Source organism: Gavialis gangeticus, unplaced genomic scaffold, assembly GCF_001723915.1.
Source record: "Gavialis gangeticus isolate Ggan-Ray unplaced genomic scaffold, GavGan_comp1, whole genome shotgun sequence".
In the NCBI taxonomy this organism is placed as follows: Eukaryota; Metazoa; Chordata; order Crocodylia; family Gavialidae; genus Gavialis; species Gavialis gangeticus.
Window position 1 is genome coordinate 85,656,791 of NW_017729022.1, and position 22,679 is coordinate 85,679,469.

General features: G+C 43.0%; 1 protein-coding gene across 4 annotated transcripts in view; it reads left to right on the plus strand.

Annotated features, from left to right (window-relative positions):
• CACNA1C (calcium voltage-gated channel subunit alpha1 C) overlaps positions 1-22,679 on the plus strand; it is a 790,825-nt gene that overhangs the window by 468,905 nt on the left and 299,241 nt on the right. For all 4 annotated transcript variants that reach the window (XM_019515544.1, XM_019515545.1, XM_019515546.1 and 1 more), the window contains exon 4: positions 20,948-21,087. In XM_019515544.1, the coding sequence (XP_019371089.1) occupies positions 20,948-21,087 (140 nt within the window). The remainder of the gene's footprint in view (positions 1-20,947; positions 21,088-22,679) is intronic.

Consider the following 22,679-nt stretch of genomic DNA (forward strand, 5'->3'; position numbering starts at 1 on the left):
CAAGGAGTGACCAGGAACAATGGTCACAAGCTGGCGGAGGGAAGGTTTAAGTTGGACATCAGGAGGCGCTACTTCACGGTCAGGGCGGCTAGAGTCTGGAACCAGCTTCCAAGTGAGGTGGTGCAGGCTCCCACCCTGGGGGTTTTTAAGAGGAAGTTGGATGACCACCTTACTGGGGTCATTTGACCCCAGTGCTCTTCCTGCCATGGCAGGGGGTCAGACTACATGATCTGCTCAGGTCCCTTCCAACCCTAGAAACTATGAAACTATGAAAGCAAGAGGTCTCTGCACATTATATTTTTCAATATCCAAAAATATATTAATTTATGAAGCAACTTATATGTTCCCTACCCCAAAGAACTTATCATCTAAATAATACCTATGTAATATCACCACATACACATTATGGATTTATCCATCTGTAGAGGGTAGGAATTTTTAAGGTATTAGGGTTATCTCACACCAAAAGTATGACCAATAGTGGGTTCATATTCCTATGCCCAAAAGATTTTAACGTTCATTTCTTGAAGCAAAAGGACCTTTAAAAAAAGACATGCAGAGTGTAATACCTACTAGCTCATCTAACGTGTCTCAGTATGTGGGCATCCATATGCCAGTGCTAGCACACTTTTCAATATCTGAAACTGATGGATTTGAATACCTGGTCATAATGTTTTTAGATTGTATCATTTGTGCCAACAGATGTCATCCTCTAAAAGGTGATACAGAGGTCTTAGTTCAGATCTGAGAAAAGACAGCACTGTGAAAATCAGGCCCAGGATCTCAGTTTTGTAAGGGCACATTATGAATGACTGCTATATATTAATGCCTCTTTATTTCATCTCTCTCAAATGAGAAAAATCACTTTGCAGCAGGGCTTGCAAGTTGTATCTATTCAAAATGAACCTCAGATTCTCATCTCTATTCTCAGGGCCACCACACAGATCAGTTAAGCTTTTAATCACCAGTTACTTTTCCATTAAGGAAGTAAGATGAGATTCATTTGCTGGTTGTCAAAAGTCCTTATGACTGTCCTTTTGTAGGTACCTTGTACTTTCAAGCAGCAAACAAATAAACAGAAAACTCTTAGGGAGTAGCAAACAAAACCCTAAATGCTTTGTCCAGTAGAAGGAAAGATAGAAACTGAAATGGAGAAGCTGCAAGGACTTTTCATTTTTCATTCCTTCTGCTTGTGTTTTTCCTTGTCTGCGGTAAGCAGAGCGAACAGAATGTTAAATATGCCCTTATATTACTCATGGAAAGAAAAGGTCATCAGAAAAAAAGAAAGATGCACAGCCCTAAAACAGGAAGAATGGAGGTTTGGGCCACTTCATTTTCTTAGAAATTTCAGGAGGGAGAGGTTATAAATAGTCGTAAATTCATTTTATTCATAAAACACCCCGTCAGAGATCATTGTGCTGCACAGACAATTACAAAAGAATCATAGCAAATTAAAAACATAAATTAAAGTGTCATAACCTACACAAGAATGATCAGAATTGAATGCCTGTGAGTGAAGTGCTTTAAAGATGGGGTGGACCTAGGAGGGTGTGCTTCCTGGTATCTAATAGGAGAATGCAGTTGTGGCTCTGGGGGCCTAGAGCTAAGGTCTAGAAACAGTTTATTTGCAAGGAGTCCATTGTGGCTCCTTGATTCTGAGGAAGAGTTTAGAGCAATTGATAGCTGATCTAAAATGTGTCAGCTGGTTATGATCCCCTAGATATCATGGACAAGCCAGCAATGGTCAAAATGCTTTGCTGTCTGGACACCCCCCCATCTGTCCCTCCCTATGCCCAGTGCATCTCTGAAATCTTTATCAGCTGAAAGAGAGCCATAGCCAATGAATGTGTTGACTCTGTGCTTCAGGAGATTTCTCCCATCCTAAAATGTCCCCAGCAGGAGATGTACAGTTTCCACACCCTTGTACTACCTGGCTATCCTAAAGGGAATAGGATAGGATTAAGAAAATCTGAATACTTGGAAAATCCCACTGACAAGATTTTTCGAAAGGGCTTATTTCAGTTTCTAATTGGGAGCTGAGCTCTATGGGAAATATAATCAAAGACAAACAGGAGGCGTTACCCATCCTGTAGTCCAGAAGGGTCCCCAGAAGCATTAAATATGTAATGAAGCCATACCAGAACCATGGTCCCAACCCATAGCATCCTTGTCCAGACAAAGGCAAAAGTTCTTGCTTGTGACCTTCCATGTGTTTCCATAGTTTCATAGTTTCTAGGGTCGGAAGGGACCTGAGCAGATCATCTAGTCCGACCCCCTGCCATGGCAGGAAAGAGCACTGGGGTCAAACGACCCCAGTAAGGTGGTCATCCAACCTCCTCTTAAAAACCCCCAGGGTGGGAGCCTGCACCACCTCACTTGGAAGCTGGTTCCAGACCCTAGCTGCCCTGACCGTGAAGTAGCGCCTCCTGATGTCCAACTTAAACCTTCCCTCCGCCAGCTTGTGACCATTGTTCCTGGTCACTCCTTGCGGCGCTCGGGGGAACAGGGACTCCCCCAGCGCCTGCTGATCCCCCCTAACCAGTTTATAACAGGCCACAAGATCCCCCCTCAGCCTTCTCTTTTGAAGGCTGAACAGGTTCAGGTCCCGCAACCTTTCCTCATAGGACCTACCCTGCTGTCCCTTGATCATACGAGTGGCCCTCCTCTGGACCCTCTCGATGCTGTCCACATCCCTCTTAAAGTGCGGCGCCCAGAACTGGACGCAGTACTCCAGCTGCGGCCTGACCAGTGCCGCATAGAGGGGGAGGATCACCTCCTTGGACCTGCTCGAGATGCATCTGTGGATGCACGACAAGGTGCAGTTGGCCTTCCTAGCCGCCTCCCCACATTGCCGACTCATGTTCATCTTGGAGTCAATAATGACTCCCAGATCCTTTTCCACCTCCGTGCTGACAAGAGGGGAGTTCCCCAGCCTGTATGTGTGGTGCCGATTGTTCCTCCCCAAGTGCATCACCTTACACTTGTCCGTGTTAAACCCCATCCTGTTCTCCTCCGCCCATCCTTGTAACCTATCTAGGTCCAACTGTAACCTGTTGCTCCCCTCTATTGTTCCCACATCCCCCCACATCTTCCCTTCTAGTTCTTTGGTTTTGATTCCTGGCTCCAACTGGTTGGCAATTCTGGCAGGACCTTTAGCATCCCCTGATTCTGGTTTTCTGTATTTGATTCTGGTTCAAACTTTTGGCTCTGGCTTTGGTTTCTGATCCTGGTTAACCCTTGGCTTAGTGCGTCTCTGTCTCTGGCTTTTGACCCCAGTCTGTCTTAACTTAGGCTACATCTCCCAGTTCCAGTGTCAGACCCCTGCACACTCCCAGCCTCAAACTTTTTGGACTCAAGAAACCCCTCCATAACTTTTGCTCATTAAGTGGCAATTAATTTCAAGAGCTAGTTTATCTGTTACAGTGCTTACCTCTTTGCAGATGGACTGGGAAGTGGGTATCGGGGATCAACCTGGCAAGGACAAGACTGCACCTACACTTACCTGCCTATATCTTCATAGCTCACTTACATGTTCACACTTTGCAGCCCCCTTGAAAAGATCTAATGGCACCCCAGGGGGGTCGGTGCACCCTGATTGAGAATAACTGATGTAGGCAGTCCTTTCTGGGCTCATGCTCCAGTCAAAGAGTATTTGCCTTGGGAGCCAAGACCACAGGGTGGGCATAATATGATAATAGTAATGTGTAAACCTCATGCATTCAAAAATAATGGGCCAGATTCCTAACTCATGGACTTGGCTAAAAATAATAAATGTGCAATTTTTCTTTGATTTCAGCAGTTGGACCCTTTAGGGTTCACATTTTGGAGCTTTTCTTCAGAGCCATGACATTTTAGAATTTTTTGTCTTTAAATTTAAAAAAAAGAGATTTTATGTAATCAGATAGGGCTTAAAACATCTCAGGTTTTAAGGAACCATGTATCACTAGAAATGATACAGTTGTGAATTGGCAGTGCTGTTATAAGGGTAGCTTATTTACAAGAGCAGGTGTGCTCTTGCCCAAATGACAAGCTCTAAAGGAGCATTGCTAGAAACCATATTTTGAGACAGTGTAATTTCAGGTTTATTTCAAAACTTCCATCCTCTGTGTAGTTTATTCATTGTTCTACCCAGTCAAGAGAACGTTCAGCAGTTTAGCACCAAAATGTTTTCATATTCAGAAGGGCAAGGCTGGAGGGGATTGTTTATATAATAATAATAATAACAATAAGCCTTTGTTAATAAAGTGGAGTACTGAGATGTTTTATGGCTTGTAGCTTCCAATATCTCATTTGAGTGAATGACCGACTCCAAACACCTGAGCATGGTGAACAGCCAATGTCTAACTCATTTGAGTCATTTAAGGGAGTCGAATGAGACACGATATGCTCTATGATGATATAGTAGATGTAGCTGTCATATCGAAGCTGCTTTGATTTAAATGGATGCCTCTGATATTCTGTCCTTAATCATGGGTTGCTACAGTGGACAATTGAGGATGGCACTATAAATGGCTGTTCTGACCTTGGGAGCATGCATCGCACTGGTTTGATTTGTCTGAAACCAGCTAAGAGAAACCTGCCAAAAGCTCCACTCTCAGGTGAGCATTAGGGCTGTGCAAAACAGCATTGTTTCCTTTCCAATTCTGTTCTGACGGGACAGTGTTTCATTTCGAAGCACTGTTTCATTTTGTGTCATCAAAACTGTTTCACTGTTTTGATGCTGTTTCGACGTGTCACCCGTTGGCTATAATGGGGAAGCACTAAGCTGCCTATAACTTTGTCATTTTTTGGCAGATTTGGATGAAAACAGCAGGGATAGTAGCCCTTTCTGAGGGCATGAAGACTGCCAATTTTCAAGGAGATAGGTGCAGGGATTTCTGGTAAACTGTACCTCAAGCTGCTGACAAGCAAAACTTGTGACGTGTGACTGTGTGTATGTTAAGGCGTGCCCTCACTGGTGCTGGGGCCTTTACACAACACAGTAGTGTACCCCAATGAGGTCTCCTCCCCCCTAGAGCCTCAGTCCAGCCCATCACTTTAAATGACAAAAGGTAATAACTTAGTAAGCAGCGCAGTAGCACCAGCAGCATCTCAAACAGTCACAGTCAATATCAAAGCAGTCCTTCCCCCCTCTTCCCACTCCCTCTCCTTACTTTCTGTTTTCCTGCAGGCAAGCCCAGCTTCAGCTTCGAAACTCAGAACATTTGGAAACTTTTGAAACATTTCGACTGCCCTTGTTTCATTTTGAGGCTGTTTCGAAGCCCTTTGTTTTGTTTTGATTTCACTGTTTTGAGCTTGAAATGAGTCAAAACAATGTTAAAACGAAACAGCCGGCAAAATTTCACACAGCCCTACTGAGCATCACCCCTCTGCGCAGAGCAAACTCAAGGCTTTAGGCATAACTTACTACCTATTTTGAGGCTCTGAGTGGGACTGATGTGCTTAGCAACCCTCTAAATGTGGAGAATTTCAATGAAGGAGAGGGAAAAGGAAAAATTCATACTGGTATACAAATACAGAATAGCAGGTAGGTTTAGTTTAAAATAGTAGACCAAAACCAGGAATTAGAATCTGAATTTGTTTGCATTCTGAGAGTGGCTCAGATTTGAATATTCTGGCCTTCTTGATAGTTTTGGTTCCAGGTCACCCCCAAAAAAACAGGAGAAAGATGCTTTCTGGCACTAGTTCACACACAGGCAGAATCTAAAGATCAGCCATTGCTGTCATATCTTAATCTGAAATAAAAGAAATCATGAAAAATCAGCTGAACCTATGAAATTTCCACCACTAGCAGCCAAAAAGAAAAATATGGGAAAAAATTCCTTCCTATGTAGACATTCCCAGAGCTCAAATCTTAGACTCAGTCAGATCCCTAATCAACTCTCATGCCTCCTTCTAATTGTTTTTTCATGGGTTTATTTCTGCTGAATGTTGTAAAGAATATCTCTCCCAGCAGCTACATTATGGGTGCATCTATACATTGCCTTACATCACCCTAGCAACTCACAATGTCGCTGTATGGCATGCTACAGTAACATAGCAATCACGTGAGTCTACACATGACTGGCAGCTACTTCACTGCAGCAAAGTAGCTGTGAAATCTAACCATGGGCCATGCGCAGAATGCAGTACATACAGTTGTGAAGGACTAAAGTACCATAGCAGTGTCACTGTATGGCGATGTATAGAGGTGCCCTAGAGGTAACGTTGCTGGCACATCTTAGAAACATGCATTCTGAGGGGAGGCAAGGTTAGCTATCTCTGTGAGATGGGACCTCTCATAATCCCATCATACGTTATTTGCAAGGCTGGAAATTAAACCAATGAGGCCTGATTCTCCATTCTCTTGTCTATCCAGAATGCCATATATCCCCATTTGGTGATTTTAAACACAGTTATCAAACCGAAGGGATGAAAACTAAGTCAAGTGAGGAGACCATTAAATTCTGGGCCTGAATTATGAGGAAAAATATAGGTGAACACTGGGAGCTCCTGTTGTCACTTCTGAGCAATAAGTAAACCACTCTGGCTCTCTTAACAGTACAACAATGCATTTGTGGCCAGGACAAAAGTAAATGTTGCCATCCACAGTTTGGAGAATCTAGTGCAACACTGTGGGGCCTCTGAGTGTTTTGCAAGGAAGGCTATGGCTCATTAGGTCTTTGGCAGACATTCAGTTAAAGCAGTGGTGCTCAACCTTTTTGCCTGGCAGGCCAGATGGGCAGTGCCCAGGCCGTCTATGGGATAGATCCAGCCAGTACTCCCAATCCGGCACCCGGGTGGGCACTATCTGGTCACATAGAGGAGGATAGGGAGGCAGGCCAGCCCCAACACAGCCCTGCAGCAGAAAGGAGCTTGAGCAACCAGTGGAGAGGGAAGGGGACCCTGTGGGGGGGATGGGAGAGGGAGTATGGCCAGGTCCCAACCCAGCCCCAAAAGGGGAAGGGGGTATGGCCCAGCCCTGTGCAGGTAGGGTGCATGGCCAGACCCCAACCATGCAGGCTTAAGTTTTAGGAATTCGGTAGTGAGGCGTGTTGCTTTATTAATGGTCACTGCTGCTCTGCTGCCAAATTTCCTGGCCCATAGGGAGCCCCATGGGCTGGATGCGATGGCTGCATGGGCTGCATTTGGCTTGTGAGCCAGAGGTTGAGCACCCCTAAGTTAAAGGAAAAATTGGATGTGATCCACAATTCTTACAGTCACACCTCATGCCATGCCACACATGCATGGCAGAAGGCATGATTGTGGGATTAGGGATCCTATCTGTGTTGTTCTCAAAAGACCAAGGAGTTAAGCTTATAGAGCGATAAAGCTTGTTTATCCAGAGAGCAGTACCTGCCTACCGTTCTGCTGTTCCTTCCTGCAATTCCTGGACAAATGTAACAACTTATACATAACACTTTAAAGGTATCCACACACCTCCGCCCTTTACATGTAACATAATCTAACATTAAAAGTTTAGTTCAACCCATAGTCTTTGTGTTGGCTTTTTAATTCTAAATGATCTTCTCAGTTTCTCTGCATTCTCAATCCTTATTGGTTCAGTTCTTGTTTGGTTTCCTTGTTCAGATATCTCTATTTGTGTCATTTTCAATCCCCTCTGTCATTTCTTGTTGCTCTGCCTCCATTGGTGACTCTCGTGATGCTGCTTTTTTTCTCTCCTTTACAAGCTGCAAGTGTCGTCTGTTCCTTCTTAACACCTGTCCTTCCGGTGAGACTGCTTTAAAGGATCTGGGTGCTACTTAATGGCAAAAACCTAGTGGTTTTTGTTTCCATATTCATCCATCTGAGATGAGCACCATATCTGTTGTGCAGTTGCGGTAACTCCCTGGAACCCCTGTCATAGTACCATTTTTTTGTTTGTCTCATTTTTAAATGTTTTCACATCTTGCTTTTCCTTCTGATGAGCATCATCCAGAAGATTTGGCGGCCTGATTTTGAGTTTCCTGTTAAACAGCATTTCTTCTGGGACAATTCGTGTTTCATGGGTGTTTCCCTGTAATTTAAGAGTGACAGGTAAACATCAGTATGTGAATCTGTAGCTTTTTTCAATAATTTGCTCACTATTTGTACTCCATTTTCCACCAGACCATTGGATTATTAGTAACTAGGACTCAAAGTGTTGTGACAGAATCCATATTTGTTTGTAAACTTTTTAAAATCAAGACAGTTGAACTGAGGTGTGTTGTCTGTTGTCACAATTTATGGAATCCCACATCTAGCAAAAATCAATTTGATGTGAGTTTCATAGTTTCATAGCTGGTAGGGTCGGAAGGGACCTGAGCAGATCATCAAATCTGACCCCCTGCCATGGCAGGAAAGAGTACTGGGGTCAAACGACCCCAGCAAGGTGTACATCTAGCTTCCTCTTAAAGACCCCCAGGGTAGGAGCCAGCACCACTTCGCTTGGAAGTTGGTTCCAGATCCTAGCCGCCTTGACCGTGAAGTAGCGCCTCCTGAGTTACGACATGGTTTGCTGTTCTGCTTTCAAGCAATGTAATTTCAGGATAGTGAGAATAATAATTCAGCACTAATACATAATTTTTCTCGTGCATGTGTGAATAAGTCAATGCCCACTTGATACCACAGAGCTATGGGTTCCTCCATGACCATCATAGAGCGCATCCAGACGAGCGCACACGTGCCTCTTGCTGCGTGTCAAACCCCTTTGAGACGCTGCAAGAGGGACATACGGAAACAAAAAAAATCTCCTGTGCTACAAATTTGCAGTGCAGGGGCAAAATTGGACCCCTGGATATCCAAGGGTCAAACAGTAACCCGGGGGGAAAAAGCAGGGCAGGGTACAGTCTTGGACCATGCCCTGAGGCAACCAGAGGCTCAGTCATCCAGACTCTGGTTGCCAGCCAGAGCACCTCTGTGGTTGGCTCTTTCCCCAGTGCTGAAGCACTCTGCTTGCTCCTGTGGGGCAGGCAGCAGTCCAAGCTGCAGGAACCTGGACCCGGCTTCGTGGCAGGTAAGTAGGTGTTGGGAGGGGCTGCAGGAGGGGGGAGGGGACCATGGGAGAGGCCCTGTTGCCCCCGTTCGTTTCCTCAACTCCCTGTTCATTCCCCCAGCTCCCTGCTCACTCTCCCAGGCCCCCCACACTCACTGGCAGTAGCAGCAGCCTCCGAGGCTGGAGATGATTAGGGGAGCAAGCAGGAGGCTGGAGACGGCAGGGAAATGCCTCCAGCTCATCTCCAGGGGCTCATCTCCAGCCTCCTGCTCATTCTCCTGCTCATCTCCAGCTTCCCAAGTTGTTCTCTTTTTGCATTTTTCAATGCTCAGATGCCCCTCATATATTCTGTTTAACATGTCTTTCTTTAGCACTGCCGGAACAATGAGTTGTGAGCCCTTGAACAAAATGCCCTCCAGTACTGACAGCTCTTACCTGGACTGAGAGTAGAGGCTAGGTATATGTTTTCCAGGCCAACCAGCACAAATAGCTCTTATCACTTTTTGCAATGTGGTGTCCTAAGCGGTAGCTTCTGCAACTGTGCCCACATGTTATCTGTGACAGGAATCACTCTTTTAATGACATTAACATGTACTGTGTCTGAGTCTGGAATTCTGTCATTTTCTGTTGTGTCATATGCTCTGGACAATGTATCTGCAATAAGTAAATGTTTTTCTTGTGGGTACTATATGTCTAGATCATACATTTGCAGTTGAAAGAAAAGCCTCTGTAATGTGGGTGGCATGTCTGATAACCCTTTCTTTGCTATAGTTACCAAAGGTTTATGATCAGTTTCAGCTACCCCAGGCTTTCCACAGAGGAATATATAATATTTCTTACAGACATATACCAGAGCTAAACTTTCTTTCTCAGTTTGTGCATATAGACACTCTAACTTAGAGAGTGCCCTAGATACATATGCTACTGCTATGTTTTTGAAGCAAAGTTGCTCCAATGCCTTCTTTTGAAGAATCTGTTGACAATTTAATGGGACTTTTAGGGTCATCATATTTTAGTACCGGAGCTTTCATTATTTTTTCCTTCAAGTTTTAAAATTCAGCTGCACGTTCATGTTCCCATATCCACTGAGCATTCTTTTGAAAGTGTTTGGTCTGCTCTGCTAAGTTAGATAGATATTTCCCAGCAAAATTAATCATTTCCAGTAATCTTTGCACTCCCTTATCTGTAGAGGTGGCATGTTCATAATGGATTTAACCCTTGCAGGATCGATTTGCACCCCTTTCTCAGAGAGCTTTTCTCCCAGATATGTTATTTCTTTGACCTTGAATTTGCATTTTTGTTTGTTCAGTTTCAAACCTGCTCTGCAAGCTCTTTCTTAGCTTCAAGTCATGTTCTTCCACAGTATTTCCCCAAACTAATATATCATCAATATAAACCATAGTTCCATCAAAACCTTTATTTGTTGCACCTTTATGTGAAATACTTCAGATGCAGAATGCAGCCCAAAAGGAAGCCTACAAAAGCAATACCTTCCAAAGGGTGTATTAAAGGTATTAAAATCTAGTGCTATTCTTTTCTAGGGGAACTTGCTAAAACCCAAAAGAGGCATCCGAAGTGAAGAAATATTTAGCTTCTGCCATCTTGCCAAAAACCTCTTCCCTGGTAGGAATTGGAAGATGCTCCCTTTTGATGTACCTGTTCATATGCTTAGAATCCAGACACCATCTCAAGGATCCATCTTTTTTTCTATTGTGATCCACAAATGAACCCAAGCAGTTGGTTGCCCTGCTTTTTCTACTATGTCTATGTTAACCAATCTATCTAATTCTTTTTTCTCCCTTAGTACAAGGGGAATATTTCTTGGAGCATATATGGAGGGAGTATTTGGTTCTGTTAATTCTATCTGGTACTCAGTTGACAGTTTCCCTATGCCTTGAAACACATCACAAATCTCTTCTATGTTCTTGCTTTCTAGCCCCTTAATGGCATCCATTCTCCTAATCAGACCTAGAGTTTTACATGTTCACAACCCAGTAATTGGCACTAGCTTTCCTGGGACTGTTACAAACTGAATTTTTACTATATTACCCTTGTGTCTAACATGCAATGCACAAACACCCTTGGTTGCAGTCCTGTTCTCTTTATACACTCTAAGTCTCACTTTTGTATCGTGCACAGGGTTAGTTTTCATTTTTTGAATAATGTATTCTTGTATTACATTGACCTGTGCCCCTCTATCTATTTTAAAAGTTACCATTAGTCCATTGGTGTCCAGGATGATTGTCCAATCCTCAGAAGAATTAACTTCTTGCATTATGCCAATAACGAATTCTTCCTTTTCCTCATTGCATACAGCATGCACCTGCTGTTTTTTGTGGGGTGCATCCTTCTCCTTTCTGCAAACTCTTTCAAAGTGTTTGAATCTTTTGCATTTGTTGCAGCACTTACCAAAGGCAGAGCATTGCATGGGTTTGTAGCAACCCCCACAGCATCTGCAGCTGACCACTGTTCAAGCAGTTTTCTTTGGCTTCCTCTTGCCTGCTTTATAGTAAGGTCTTCCTTTCTGTATTGTTTGTGTGTCACCATCGGTTTTTGCAGTCTCGTAATCCTGTCTAGTTCAGCTTGTTCTGGGTTTTTTTTTCTCCAGCTTCTGCAGCCTGGCATTTGTTATCTCAGCCACTTGGCACATTCTAACTGCCTTTTCCAAATTAAGCTCAGGATCCTCTAGCAGTCTTTTCCTGAGACTTTTATCCCTTATACCCAATACTGTTTGGTCTCTGATCATGAACTCTTTTAGGTCTTCAAAGTTACATGTCTGGCTTACCAGTGTGAGGTCTCTGACAGACTCCTCTATTGTCCCACATTCTTTCTGCTGTCTCGTGGAAATTATACTGTTCAAGGGTTTCATTTTGATTGACTGTACAATATTCCTCAACCTTTTTTATTACTGTGCCATGGTTTTTCTGTTCTGCTTCTGCTTATAGGCTATTATAAAAAGATGGAGCTTCTGGGCCTGCTATATTTAAAAAAATAAGTACCTTGAATGAGTCTTCCTTCTTTGTAGCTCCACTGGCCATCACATATATAGTGAAGCTCTGCTTAAATTTCTTCCAGTTTTCTGCTGCATTGCTGGACAGCTCTAACTCTCCTGGAATTCTGAGATGCTCCATTTTTGTCTTTGTTTGCATCCCACTTGGTACCATCTGTTGTTCTCAAAAGATAAAGGAGTTAAGCTTACAGAATGATAAAGCTTATTTATCCAGAGAGCAGTACCTGCCTACTGTTCTGCTGCTCCCTCCTGCAATCCGTGGGCAAATGTAACAAGTTATACATAACACTCTTAAATGTATATCCACACAAGATTCCAGTCGGAGGCTATTGCTGATGCAGAGGAAGCCCAAGATCATGGCAAGTAGCAAACTGGGGGGATTGGTGTTCCCATAGCTTGGAGCACTGGTCAAAGCCATAGGAACATTGGGAGCTCCCAGCCTTAAGGGCACATCAGGGCACTTATCTCCCATGTGCTGTCACAGCTGGGAGCACCAATCAACTGACTGGTACTCCCAGCCTCCAGAGTGGGCCAGAGTCTTGAAGAGCTCCAGTGCACTCCCAAGACTGGAAGCAGCCACAAATTTTGTTTAAGGCACAGTGCAAACAGGCCACGAAGGTATATAACATATTACAATTTGTGGATTTTATTCCTTGTTTTAGCTCGCCATTAATTGTTTGAACATGTGTCTAGGTTACTACTTAAGATGCAATTAACTAGTTAATCATGTCTGAAGTGTACTGTCTGCCAGGAAGGGCCATTAGAGTCTGTAGATGGTCATTTAGATTTATAAAATCTGAACATAATTGACACGGGTTCCCCTTCCAGATTTAAAACCCCCTTGATAAATGTCACACCAGATGGCTTGGGCCTGTCTCTCTGTGGCCCTGCACTACATAGCATCATTTATCCCAGTGCAAACTGGAGGTAAAATGACACCAGCTTGGCTTTGGTTTATGAGTTTAATTTTCAAGAGTTCCATAGTGAATTAGGAACTCAAGTCCCTCTGAAAATCAAAAGAAATGATTAAACATAATCATGCTTACCATTTGGAAACACTAGCTAGGGCAGTCTCCATACGGAACACACCTGCCTGTCTTACCCTTCTACTCTGATTTGTCTAACCTCTGTTTCTAAACACTTTGAATGATCTGCTACACATATCATCTCTTTGGAATGGGGAACTGTAGGATCAGGCACTTATTACTTAGGAAGGGATTTTCAGAAGTGCTCCATGTTACCCCAGCTGTGCACTCACTGATGTCAACAGTTAGGCCAACGCTGAGCACCTTTGAAAAGCCAGCCTTTACCAATTCATTCTGATCTCTCCTGTTTCAATAACATTGTTAGCCATGTTTTGTTGCAAGCTGCTCATCGTCCTCCTTATCTGTGCATATTTCACCTTTATAGCAAAAAAAATTAACTAATTTTCTTGTGCTTGATTTTTTTCTTGTTCAAAGAACTGGGAGAAGTAGAAGGTACATTGTGTCCTGTTTTAGGATGAGAGACAACCATGAATGGCATGGAGTAGTATTCAACAACTTACCGTTTTATGAATTTTCTCTGTACCAAATAAAGGGTCACTGTTTCTATAGTTAAAATGTTACATGAGAAGGAAAAAAAACAACTCTTTGTAGGGTTTTATTCATTCAGGTGCCTGTCAGCTGTATGCATGTATACTTAATGGAAAATGTCTCCTTAGCAACATAGTACAGTTTGGAAGTAACCCAATGTCAACAATTCTGTCTTTAACATCTGCTTTATTGAATTGATCCTTTAAGTGCACACATGTGGTTCTGCAGCATCAAAGGTCAAAGTTATTAATGCTAACTGCTGCTTCAGATAAGCACATTCACACAGCAAGGATATCCAGGCTTCAGATCTGATGATAACTTATAATCCAAAAACAGTTACTTTCACCCACAGTTTCCTAGTCCTCCTTTTCCAACACTGCATTTCAGCCTCTTCTTTTCCAGCCAGAAAAAGGCTTTTTTTTCTTACTAGATGGAGCACATGTTCTCAGCCTGGTGACTTTCTGAATCTGTGTATAAATGAGTGCCTCAACATTCTGCCCAGCATTGACCCTTACAAGGCTGCTGTTTGCTTTAAGATAACTAAGTGAATATTTTCATTGGTCAAGACACTTCCCTTTGTATATTTAGGGAAGCACAAGGGAATAGTAATGTGGATATAACTGAAACCTCATCTAAGGTTAAAATGTCAGGTTTTGAAAGTTCATTACCATATAGGACCTACTGTATAACATGTTACCCTTGTACAAGGAATATTTTTTTGCAAGGCTATAGCAGAGGTCTAACCTGATGTCCAGGGGAAAAATATAAAAGGTTGGGCAATCTTTGTAATGTTTATATTTGTGATGGTAAACTATTGAGATGAAAACTGTATGGTAGCACTACAGTAGAACCTGATCCTGACGGGAGCTGGTAGTAACTACCACAATCAATATAGTAAAATCTAGTAATGCTGCAAGACAGGAGGGAGAACATAGGGAGGACATTGTTGGAAAAGGAAGAGGGAAAAATAGCAGTGAATCCTCTAGAACAGTTCCGATCAGACCTCACTGGTAAGTGCTGCATCAATAACTTGGCTCCCAGTGGCATAGAGTTTTTTCCCCAGTTCACAGAATTGCTTGTATATACCTGCTCTTTTAAAATTGCCTCCATTACCCTATAACGTCAGCAGGAACTGGAGAAAATGTACTAACTACTTCAACAATGAAAAATGGGATTAGTGTCTTGTGTTAATAATACCATCATTGCAAAATACTTTGGTTAGATATGTTACTGTGTCAATAACAGGTGAGTGTTTCTTTGTTAAGAGTAAAATATACAATCTATTTCTCGGTACTGTTAGCTCTGGCTAAACTATCAGCTACTGTGGCTGATGCTTGTGTGCAGTAACTGCAATAAATGGCACTAAAGACAGCCATAGAAAACTTGTATACACTCCAATGACTTGTTCCAGCCAACGTAAGGAGGTTTCATCTTTCCACTGCCTTCCCTGCTCCATAAACTTATTTGTACTAGCCTTTGGTTTCTCTGCACATAATCTTGCTGCTACTGCTATTCAAGCAAGAGCCTTCTGTTGTGTAGTTCCTGCCATCTGCAACATCCTTCCTTCATCTCAGCCTTGTAGCTACAGAATCAATTTCCAAATGACAGCTGAAAGTATGCAGACTCTTTTCTCCTTTGCCTTTACTATTTCTCAACTTAACTCTCAGTCTGTCATCATGTTTTGTCCTAACTCTTTGGACTGGATTCACCTCTAAGATGACAAGGGGGTTGCATCTACATGAGATTTTTACTGTGGATCTGCCTAATTATCTCTGTAATAAATGTCTACACGTGCATCCTTATTAGGGTGCATGAAACTAATAAATTCTGGAGCAGGGCAGTACTTGTAGATAGAAATGCTAGACTGCTCCAGAGTTTTTTCATGCACAGCAATGCACATGTAGACACTGCCCATCTAGTTGGGGCACAAAGGTGCTTCAGTGCAGGGGCTGCCTGCCAGCTAGCTCCACTAAAGCACCCTGGTGCCCCAGCCAGCCCCTCCGTAGCATGTTGAGTCTGCTCAGAGCAGCCCTGGGCTGCTGCCAGCTGGGGCTTCTCTGACCAGGCTCAATCTGGTGAGCATGAAAAGCTCCAGAGCAATATCCTCCAGAATTTTCTGCTCCCAGGCACACATTCAAACTGCATGCCTGGGAGCAAAAAATTCCAGAGCAATAAGCTCTGGAGTTTGTTCATGCTCATTAATTGCACATGTAGACATGCTCAGGAGGAGGTAGTTTACTCCCCCTTCTAACCAAGAGGGCACCTGAGCTGAAAAAGGCAGTCACTCCTATGGGATGGCAGCTGCAGCACTCCTGTGAGCAGAGACCTTCCAGGAGCAGCATTTTTTCTCTGACTCTCTAATTTCCAACAGAATGGAAATGGAGATTTGTGTCTTACCAAGCTACATGGAAAGCCTGGAGCACCAGGGGTTAATCTGGCCCTAAAGAGCTCCAATTGTTAGACCAAAGTTAAGATTCAAATGAGCACCTAAAATGTGGAAGCTTGTCTAGTAAAAGCAATTAAACCTGCAAACCAAGTTAATTCATCCTTAAACAGTCATTCACTTTTTCAGCAATAATTAAGCTCGACAATGATCCTATGACTGTCAAATGCAGTAAGTACTCTCTCCATTTAACAATTTGGGAAGACCTAATGATTAAGTGTCCTCCATACACCTGTACAGCAAGACAGCATTGGGGTTGGGATTGAGGTCCAGGTATCCCAATTTCCAGTCATGTCTCCTGATCCCTAAATATTGTCACCTATTTAGTGGAAAGCTGCTGAGTTTTATGGCTTAGGGAGAAGGGAACACAAATCAATGTTGTTTTTCTAAAAAAAATCCTACTTAGTTCCAAGCAGACGTTATAAACAAAGAACAGCTTCCTGAAATAGTCTCAAAGTAGCTGCAGCGTTAAAACTGGGCAATATTTTTTCTTTGGTTTTAGTTTCTAAAATCATCAGTTTAAATGGAGAGGGTCATAAAATCTCTCTCTCTCCTGCTCAACAATGTTCAATATCTTATGTTCATTGCAGAGGCTTTTACAGTGTTTTGTTTTTTATGACTCTTTCAGCCTTAACTAGAACACTGTAAAGACTTTACTGAAGCAGCTTGCAGTATACATATGAAATATTTTGGCAGATTATTACCTCAGTAACAGGGTTGAACAAACAGCAGTATTACAATAACAAAACAGGAGTCTGTAATTCCATAGGCATCTTTAAGAGACAAAAATGTGAGGCTCCTTAACTCTACCAAATGGAAGTTTTTAGCTACTTAAATTTTGGCTGTGGAGCTGACTATAAAAACAAAAAAGTGGTTTGTTCCAGAATTTCCCACAGTACTTTGTTGCAGTTTTGTTTTGCTTTGTTTTTGTTGGGGGAGGAGGGGAGAGAATCTATAAGGTATGGATTTAAATAATTTTTTTTTCTGGCAGAAATTTTTGGCCCTGCAGTCTTAGTGAAGGTGTCAGTCATAGTCAGATCAGACACAGTGTTGGCAACAGCGGCTCAGAGATTTGATCCAGAGCTCATGGAAGAGTGTTTACAATGAGTGTTTAAGGGTCAGCCTCAAAGTTTACAGATGCACATTACATTTTGTCACTCTGCTTTAACTTTGTCCTGGAGGAACAAAAACTAGTTTCATTTCTCCTGTAAGGGTGTGTGTAGACAAAACGGGGGCCCTAAACTGAAGCGGTGGGTTTTTAAAAACATTGCTACAATTTAGGGCCCTTTTAACCCCTGTGTTGTGCACATGCCTGAGCTTACTTGCCTCTCCGGTGGTGGGGAGGGAAGGGCAAGCTGCTGGCGGGTGGAGTGGTCCCTGGGCTGCGGGGGAGGGGGACTGGTGCTTCCCTCCGTGGCAGTGGCGGCCCCCCACCCCCTCAGGTGGTGCCCGCCCACAGGGTCTCAGCTTGGGTGGTCCCAGGGTCACTGCAGCCATGGAGGGAAGTCCCAGGCCCCTGCGCAGCTCAGACAGGCAAGCAGGCTCTAGGGGGAAGAAAAAAAAAGATTTTGGGTGGAGACTGCCTTCCCAGGCTGCTGCCAGGCTGCCTGCATGGGCTACCTGCAGAGCCCCTGCAGTGCTCTTCTAAGGAAGAGGACTTTTAGTTTGCTGTGCCCCAAGTCATTTAAGGCACATTACGCTGCTGAATTTGCTACAGCGGCTGGAATTACTGCACAATACACCACCAATGCATGCAAACACCAACATCATTAAAGTGGTATAAAAGCATTTAACCCACTTCTAAAGTGTTGTGCACACATGCCCCTCGTTTCATCTACACACAGCCAAAGACTACCAACAAAGGGTTCACCTATATTAACTACAGACAGTCAAAAAGCCTAAGGATGAATCAGTTCAGTCTTTGCAGGTTAGTCTAAGGTGCATAGATTAAACTGAAAAGCAAGTGAACAGATATTTTTTTTTTATTCTGGAAATGCAGCCCCATGCTTGCAGTGGCCCAGGGCAGAAGCTGGTGGGGGGGGATGGCGGTGGCACTAGAGCACACCTCTCTACTTACCTGAAGCAGGCAGCTTGGGCCAAGGCTAGCCTGCCCACCCAACAAGGGAGGGGTGGGGGCTTGAATTACAGGGGAGGGGCAAAGCTTCATGGGATTCAGGGGGACTGAGTGTTCGCTTGAATCTGGAAGGGATCTGAGACAGAAGGTCAATACACTGATTTACCCTAAATCAGTTAAGTCTCATACTACATCTATTCAAGTTTATCTTAAACCGGTTTTGGCCATTTTGAAAGCGGTTTATGTGCACTGAACTTCTGTTGTGCTACAGATTTGAACCAGTTTCTGATCACTTCTACTGGTTTATGTGTAATTTCTGTCCCTAGCCCTAGTGTGAGATGAGGAGATGATTGTCAGTCACACAACGTAGGTTGCTAAATAATCATTTGGAGGCCCAAGTTTAAGGAGTAGGGCAGAAATAATTGGGCTCTATTTGCATGTATAGTGAGAGAACTCAAGAGAAGTATGGTCTCAAGTATGGTCTCAATAACAAAAGGGGGGAAAACCAGGAGTAATAGCCACAAACTCCTGGAAGACCATTTCAGGCTCAACATTATGAAAAACTTCTTCACAGCCAGGGTGTCCAGACCGTGAAAGAAGCTCCCTCCAGAGGTGGTGCAATTGACTACCCTGGAAATCTTCAAGAGGAGACTAGACGGACACCTTGCTGGGGTCACTTGACCCCAGCTGTCTTTCCTGCCCAGTGCAGGGGGCTGCACCCAATAATCTTCTTTGGTCTCTTCCAGCCTTACAATCTATGAATCTACTCAGGGTCTGCTCATGACAATGGAAACCCTTTAGTGAGATAAAGATGGGCCCTTCCATTAGTGGGTTGTTGTTTTAAAGATGTTCATTCATCCCTGGTAGGGCCATTTCAGTCTCAACCACAGCATAACCATCATCCCCAATTCTCAGCACGTTCTTCCCCCACAGAGCTTATTTCTGTCTTCCTCTTGCACTCACACAGGCTTTACCTTGTCTTTTCAAAGCTAGTGCATTGTCTCCTCACTGCAGAGTTAACACAGGCTGTCTGCCTGCTGAGCAGGTTGTAGCCTGACCTTGTGCCACGCTGATAAAGGCATGTGGCAGCACAAAGGTGTATGGCAATCAAAAAGGGTGCTTCACAAAGACTTCCCGCCCCACATTGATTTTTTTTTTTAAAGAGGTCCCCTGGCAGCTTCACTTACTTTACAAATGTGTGATTAGAGCTTAATTGTCAGTATTTGTTTTACTGTTATTTGTGCATCAAGTACCCATTCAGCTTTAGGGAGTTGTGGGAAAAGAAGGGGCATTAAATGAGCCCATTTCAGGAATCAGCAACCCATTTACCATTTTAGAACCCTTTTTGTGTAGCCAAGCCATTGGCCAGGCTGTTGGCTGTGTAGCTCTGCTAATTTTTTCAAGTAAATGCAGTAATCTGAAACTGGCAGTAGAAATGGCTAGACCATTCAAAAATAAATGATTACCAACACTTGTAACTATTATTTCCTATTCTAGGCCCTGAGAAAGGGAAGTCTTTAGTATTTTGGATATCTCTATGTGGGAAAGGTAATGATGACCTTTTTAATGTGGTCATGTTCTAAAGTTTTACAACTGGATCAGATAACAGAGGCTGTGGATAGTTGTAATGATATGCCATTTTAAAATGAAGGGGAAACTTACTGCTTCACAGCATGAGATAACTAAACCAATGTAATTGTTTCATCTGTTCACATCTATAGTAATATAACCTGAGCTAAACCACTGTGACTTTAAACCTGAATGAAACAGCAGGTTACCTCCCCTTAGAGGAGATAGGGACAGGCAATTCAGTTACATTTGTTCAGTGTGAGTCATGCTAAGCTGAAACTAAACACACTGAATATTGCTAATACTGAGATAGCATTATCTCATGGAAAACTAGTGTTTTTTAAAAAATGAATGCTTGTCTGCTGCTATAAGACATGGCTTCTCAGGCATGCCTAATAGGTTAAAAGAAATGTGCAGATGAACTGGATAACATATTTCTTGAATATCTGCTAGAGCATTGAGGACTTTGTTAAGCAGTGTGTTACCAGGAGCAAAGTAGAGCTGAATGCTAATCTTAGAAGTTCAGGAATATGTCCGGGTCAGATGATGGAATGGCTTTTTGTAATCCTCGTGTCCTCACATTGTTTTTCCGCAGAGAAGCTGTAGTGCATGCATTCAGTGAAGCTTTCAGAGAGTTATGCTAGAACTGACATATAAAATAGAGCAGTGACTAGCAATTGTTTTATTGGATCAATTTGGATCTAACTGAGCCAAATGTTTATTAGTGTGTTTCTCGTGAGAGTCTGAATTCTTAAATGTGAATTTCTTAAGCAGAATTTGTACATTATCTTTCCAAGGGTCTGCTCTTATTCTACCATCCACTTTTCACAGGAGCATAACAGTATTACTAAATATTATTCACAAAGGTTTTTGCAGCTCCAGGAGAGGATTTGTGTGTGTGCATGTGATCATTCGGTATCATTCCCCCTCCAGAGACGGGAGAGAGTTAGACATCACTCATTTGGGAGCCTGTGAATATCTCTGAATGTATCCCATGGAGTGAAATAGCAGCTGATGTATTCCACCTTTCACTCACTTGAGTTGGGCATTTTGTCTCTGTAATTTATAGTTTCAGCCAATTCAGGGACCCCAAACGCAGATACCTATCACTATAAACTGTCACTGTCCTGTCAAGGTGGCCACAGAACCATGCAATTTTGAGCAGAGAAACATGGTGGCAAATAACAAGATTCCAGGATAAGATGCTTCCAAATGAGTGACCAGGAGAATCCTTGGAAGAAATGGCCAAAAAGGTAATATTCTTATCAGATGTTTTTCAGTCAAACTAACCATTGTCTTTCTTGTTTTCTTTTCTTCTTCCCAGGAACGAGTGGAATATCTCTTTCTCATAATTTTTACAGTGGAAGCATTTTTAAAAGTAATAGCATATGGACTTCTCTTTCACCCCAACGCTTACCTCCGCAATGGCTGGAATTTACTAGATTTTATAATTGTGGTAGTAGGGTAAGTATCACTGTCTTATCAAAGAATACACTGTATACGCATGGGAACATAGGCCTCTTATACATGTGCAGGAAGGCTGCTACAATGCGCTGTAATTACAGCACATTGGAGCAGAGTCGATTAATTGAGTCTGCTGAAGCGTGGTAATTATCATGCTCCAGCATCATGTGTATCAGCGTCCACATGGTGAAAATGGCAGTGGGGGCACCATAACTAAAGCTTGCTCAAGAAAGTTAAACACCCTCGCCACCATTTTTCAGTGCAGGGATGCTGATACACATGACACTCTGGGCACTTTAATTAGCACGGCTCTCGAAGCCACACTAATTGAAGCACCCCCACCTCCCGGAGCACATCTATAAATGCCCACAGTATGAATTCTGGGGCTTTAGGAACTCTGACTGACTGTGTACATACAGAGAAGAGAGCACATTGGCTTCTTTTACATCAGCAGTTCCCACATGAGGTTGCAATATCCATGGATGGGTTTACAAGGGTGGGGGGCTGTGAGTTGGGAGTGAGGGGCCATGCTGAGGGAATGGGGTCATGCTGAGGAAAACTTTGGGAAGCACAGTTCTACATGCTTGTTTGATTCTACTGTGTGTCTCCCTCATCACCTCCACCCATCTTCCAGTTCACCTCACTTGCAGACTCCCTCCATTTACCATATGTTGATGGCAATCTGAGAATGTGCTGAACTCATAGAGTTAGATGCTTTGCTGGTATAAATTGATGTTTCTCTGTGAACTTCAGTGAAGTGACAATGATATACACCAGCTCAGGGTCTGGCCTACATTGTGTGTCTTCTGCTGTTAAGACCTTTTTCAAAAGTTTCTAGAGCATAGAAATTAATCACCATTTGGTTTGGTGGGAGGGGTGGCCAGGGGGCAGGGGAGGCATCTGGGAAGAAGAAAGCAAAGTAAAGGTATTGGTAAATATAAAAAAAGAGCTTAGGTTCCTTCATCTGATCCTGCTAAACTGAGCTAAATTAACCTTTTACAGCTGGATGGATGTAGGTGGAATAGTTACTATGCTATAGTATTTCCTCTAAAATGTTGACAAGCTGACAAAGTGAAAGTAAAAGCTTGTTCAACTCAATCAAAACATTTCATTTTGATAATTTTAAAAAGAAGCATCCCAGTATCACCCTGTATAGCTGTTTTTAGTCTGTATTTAATGCATTTTGAATCAAAATGTTATTTCAAAAACTGTATCACCTTATTTAAAAAATATTGGAAAAGGTTCTTTTGGTAGTTTGAAAACTCAAGTCAACAGATTCATTGATACTAACAGGGTTTTGACCTCCATTTTAGTTTTGACAAATACATGTAATTTGGTGAAAAAAGCATTTTGTTTAAAATTTCAAAAATGACTGTAGTTAAGAGTGAGAAACATGGAAGAGCTTCTGGAGGGGCTGGACATGTTCAAATCAGCGGATACAGATGCTCTCCACCCCAGGGTGTTGAGGGAGCTAGCAGAGGTTATTGTAGGGCCTTTGGAAAGGCTTTACGAGCACTCATGGTGCTCAGGCCAGGTGCCAGGTGATTGGAAGATAGACAACGTGGTCCCCATCTTTAAAAAAGGGAGGAGGG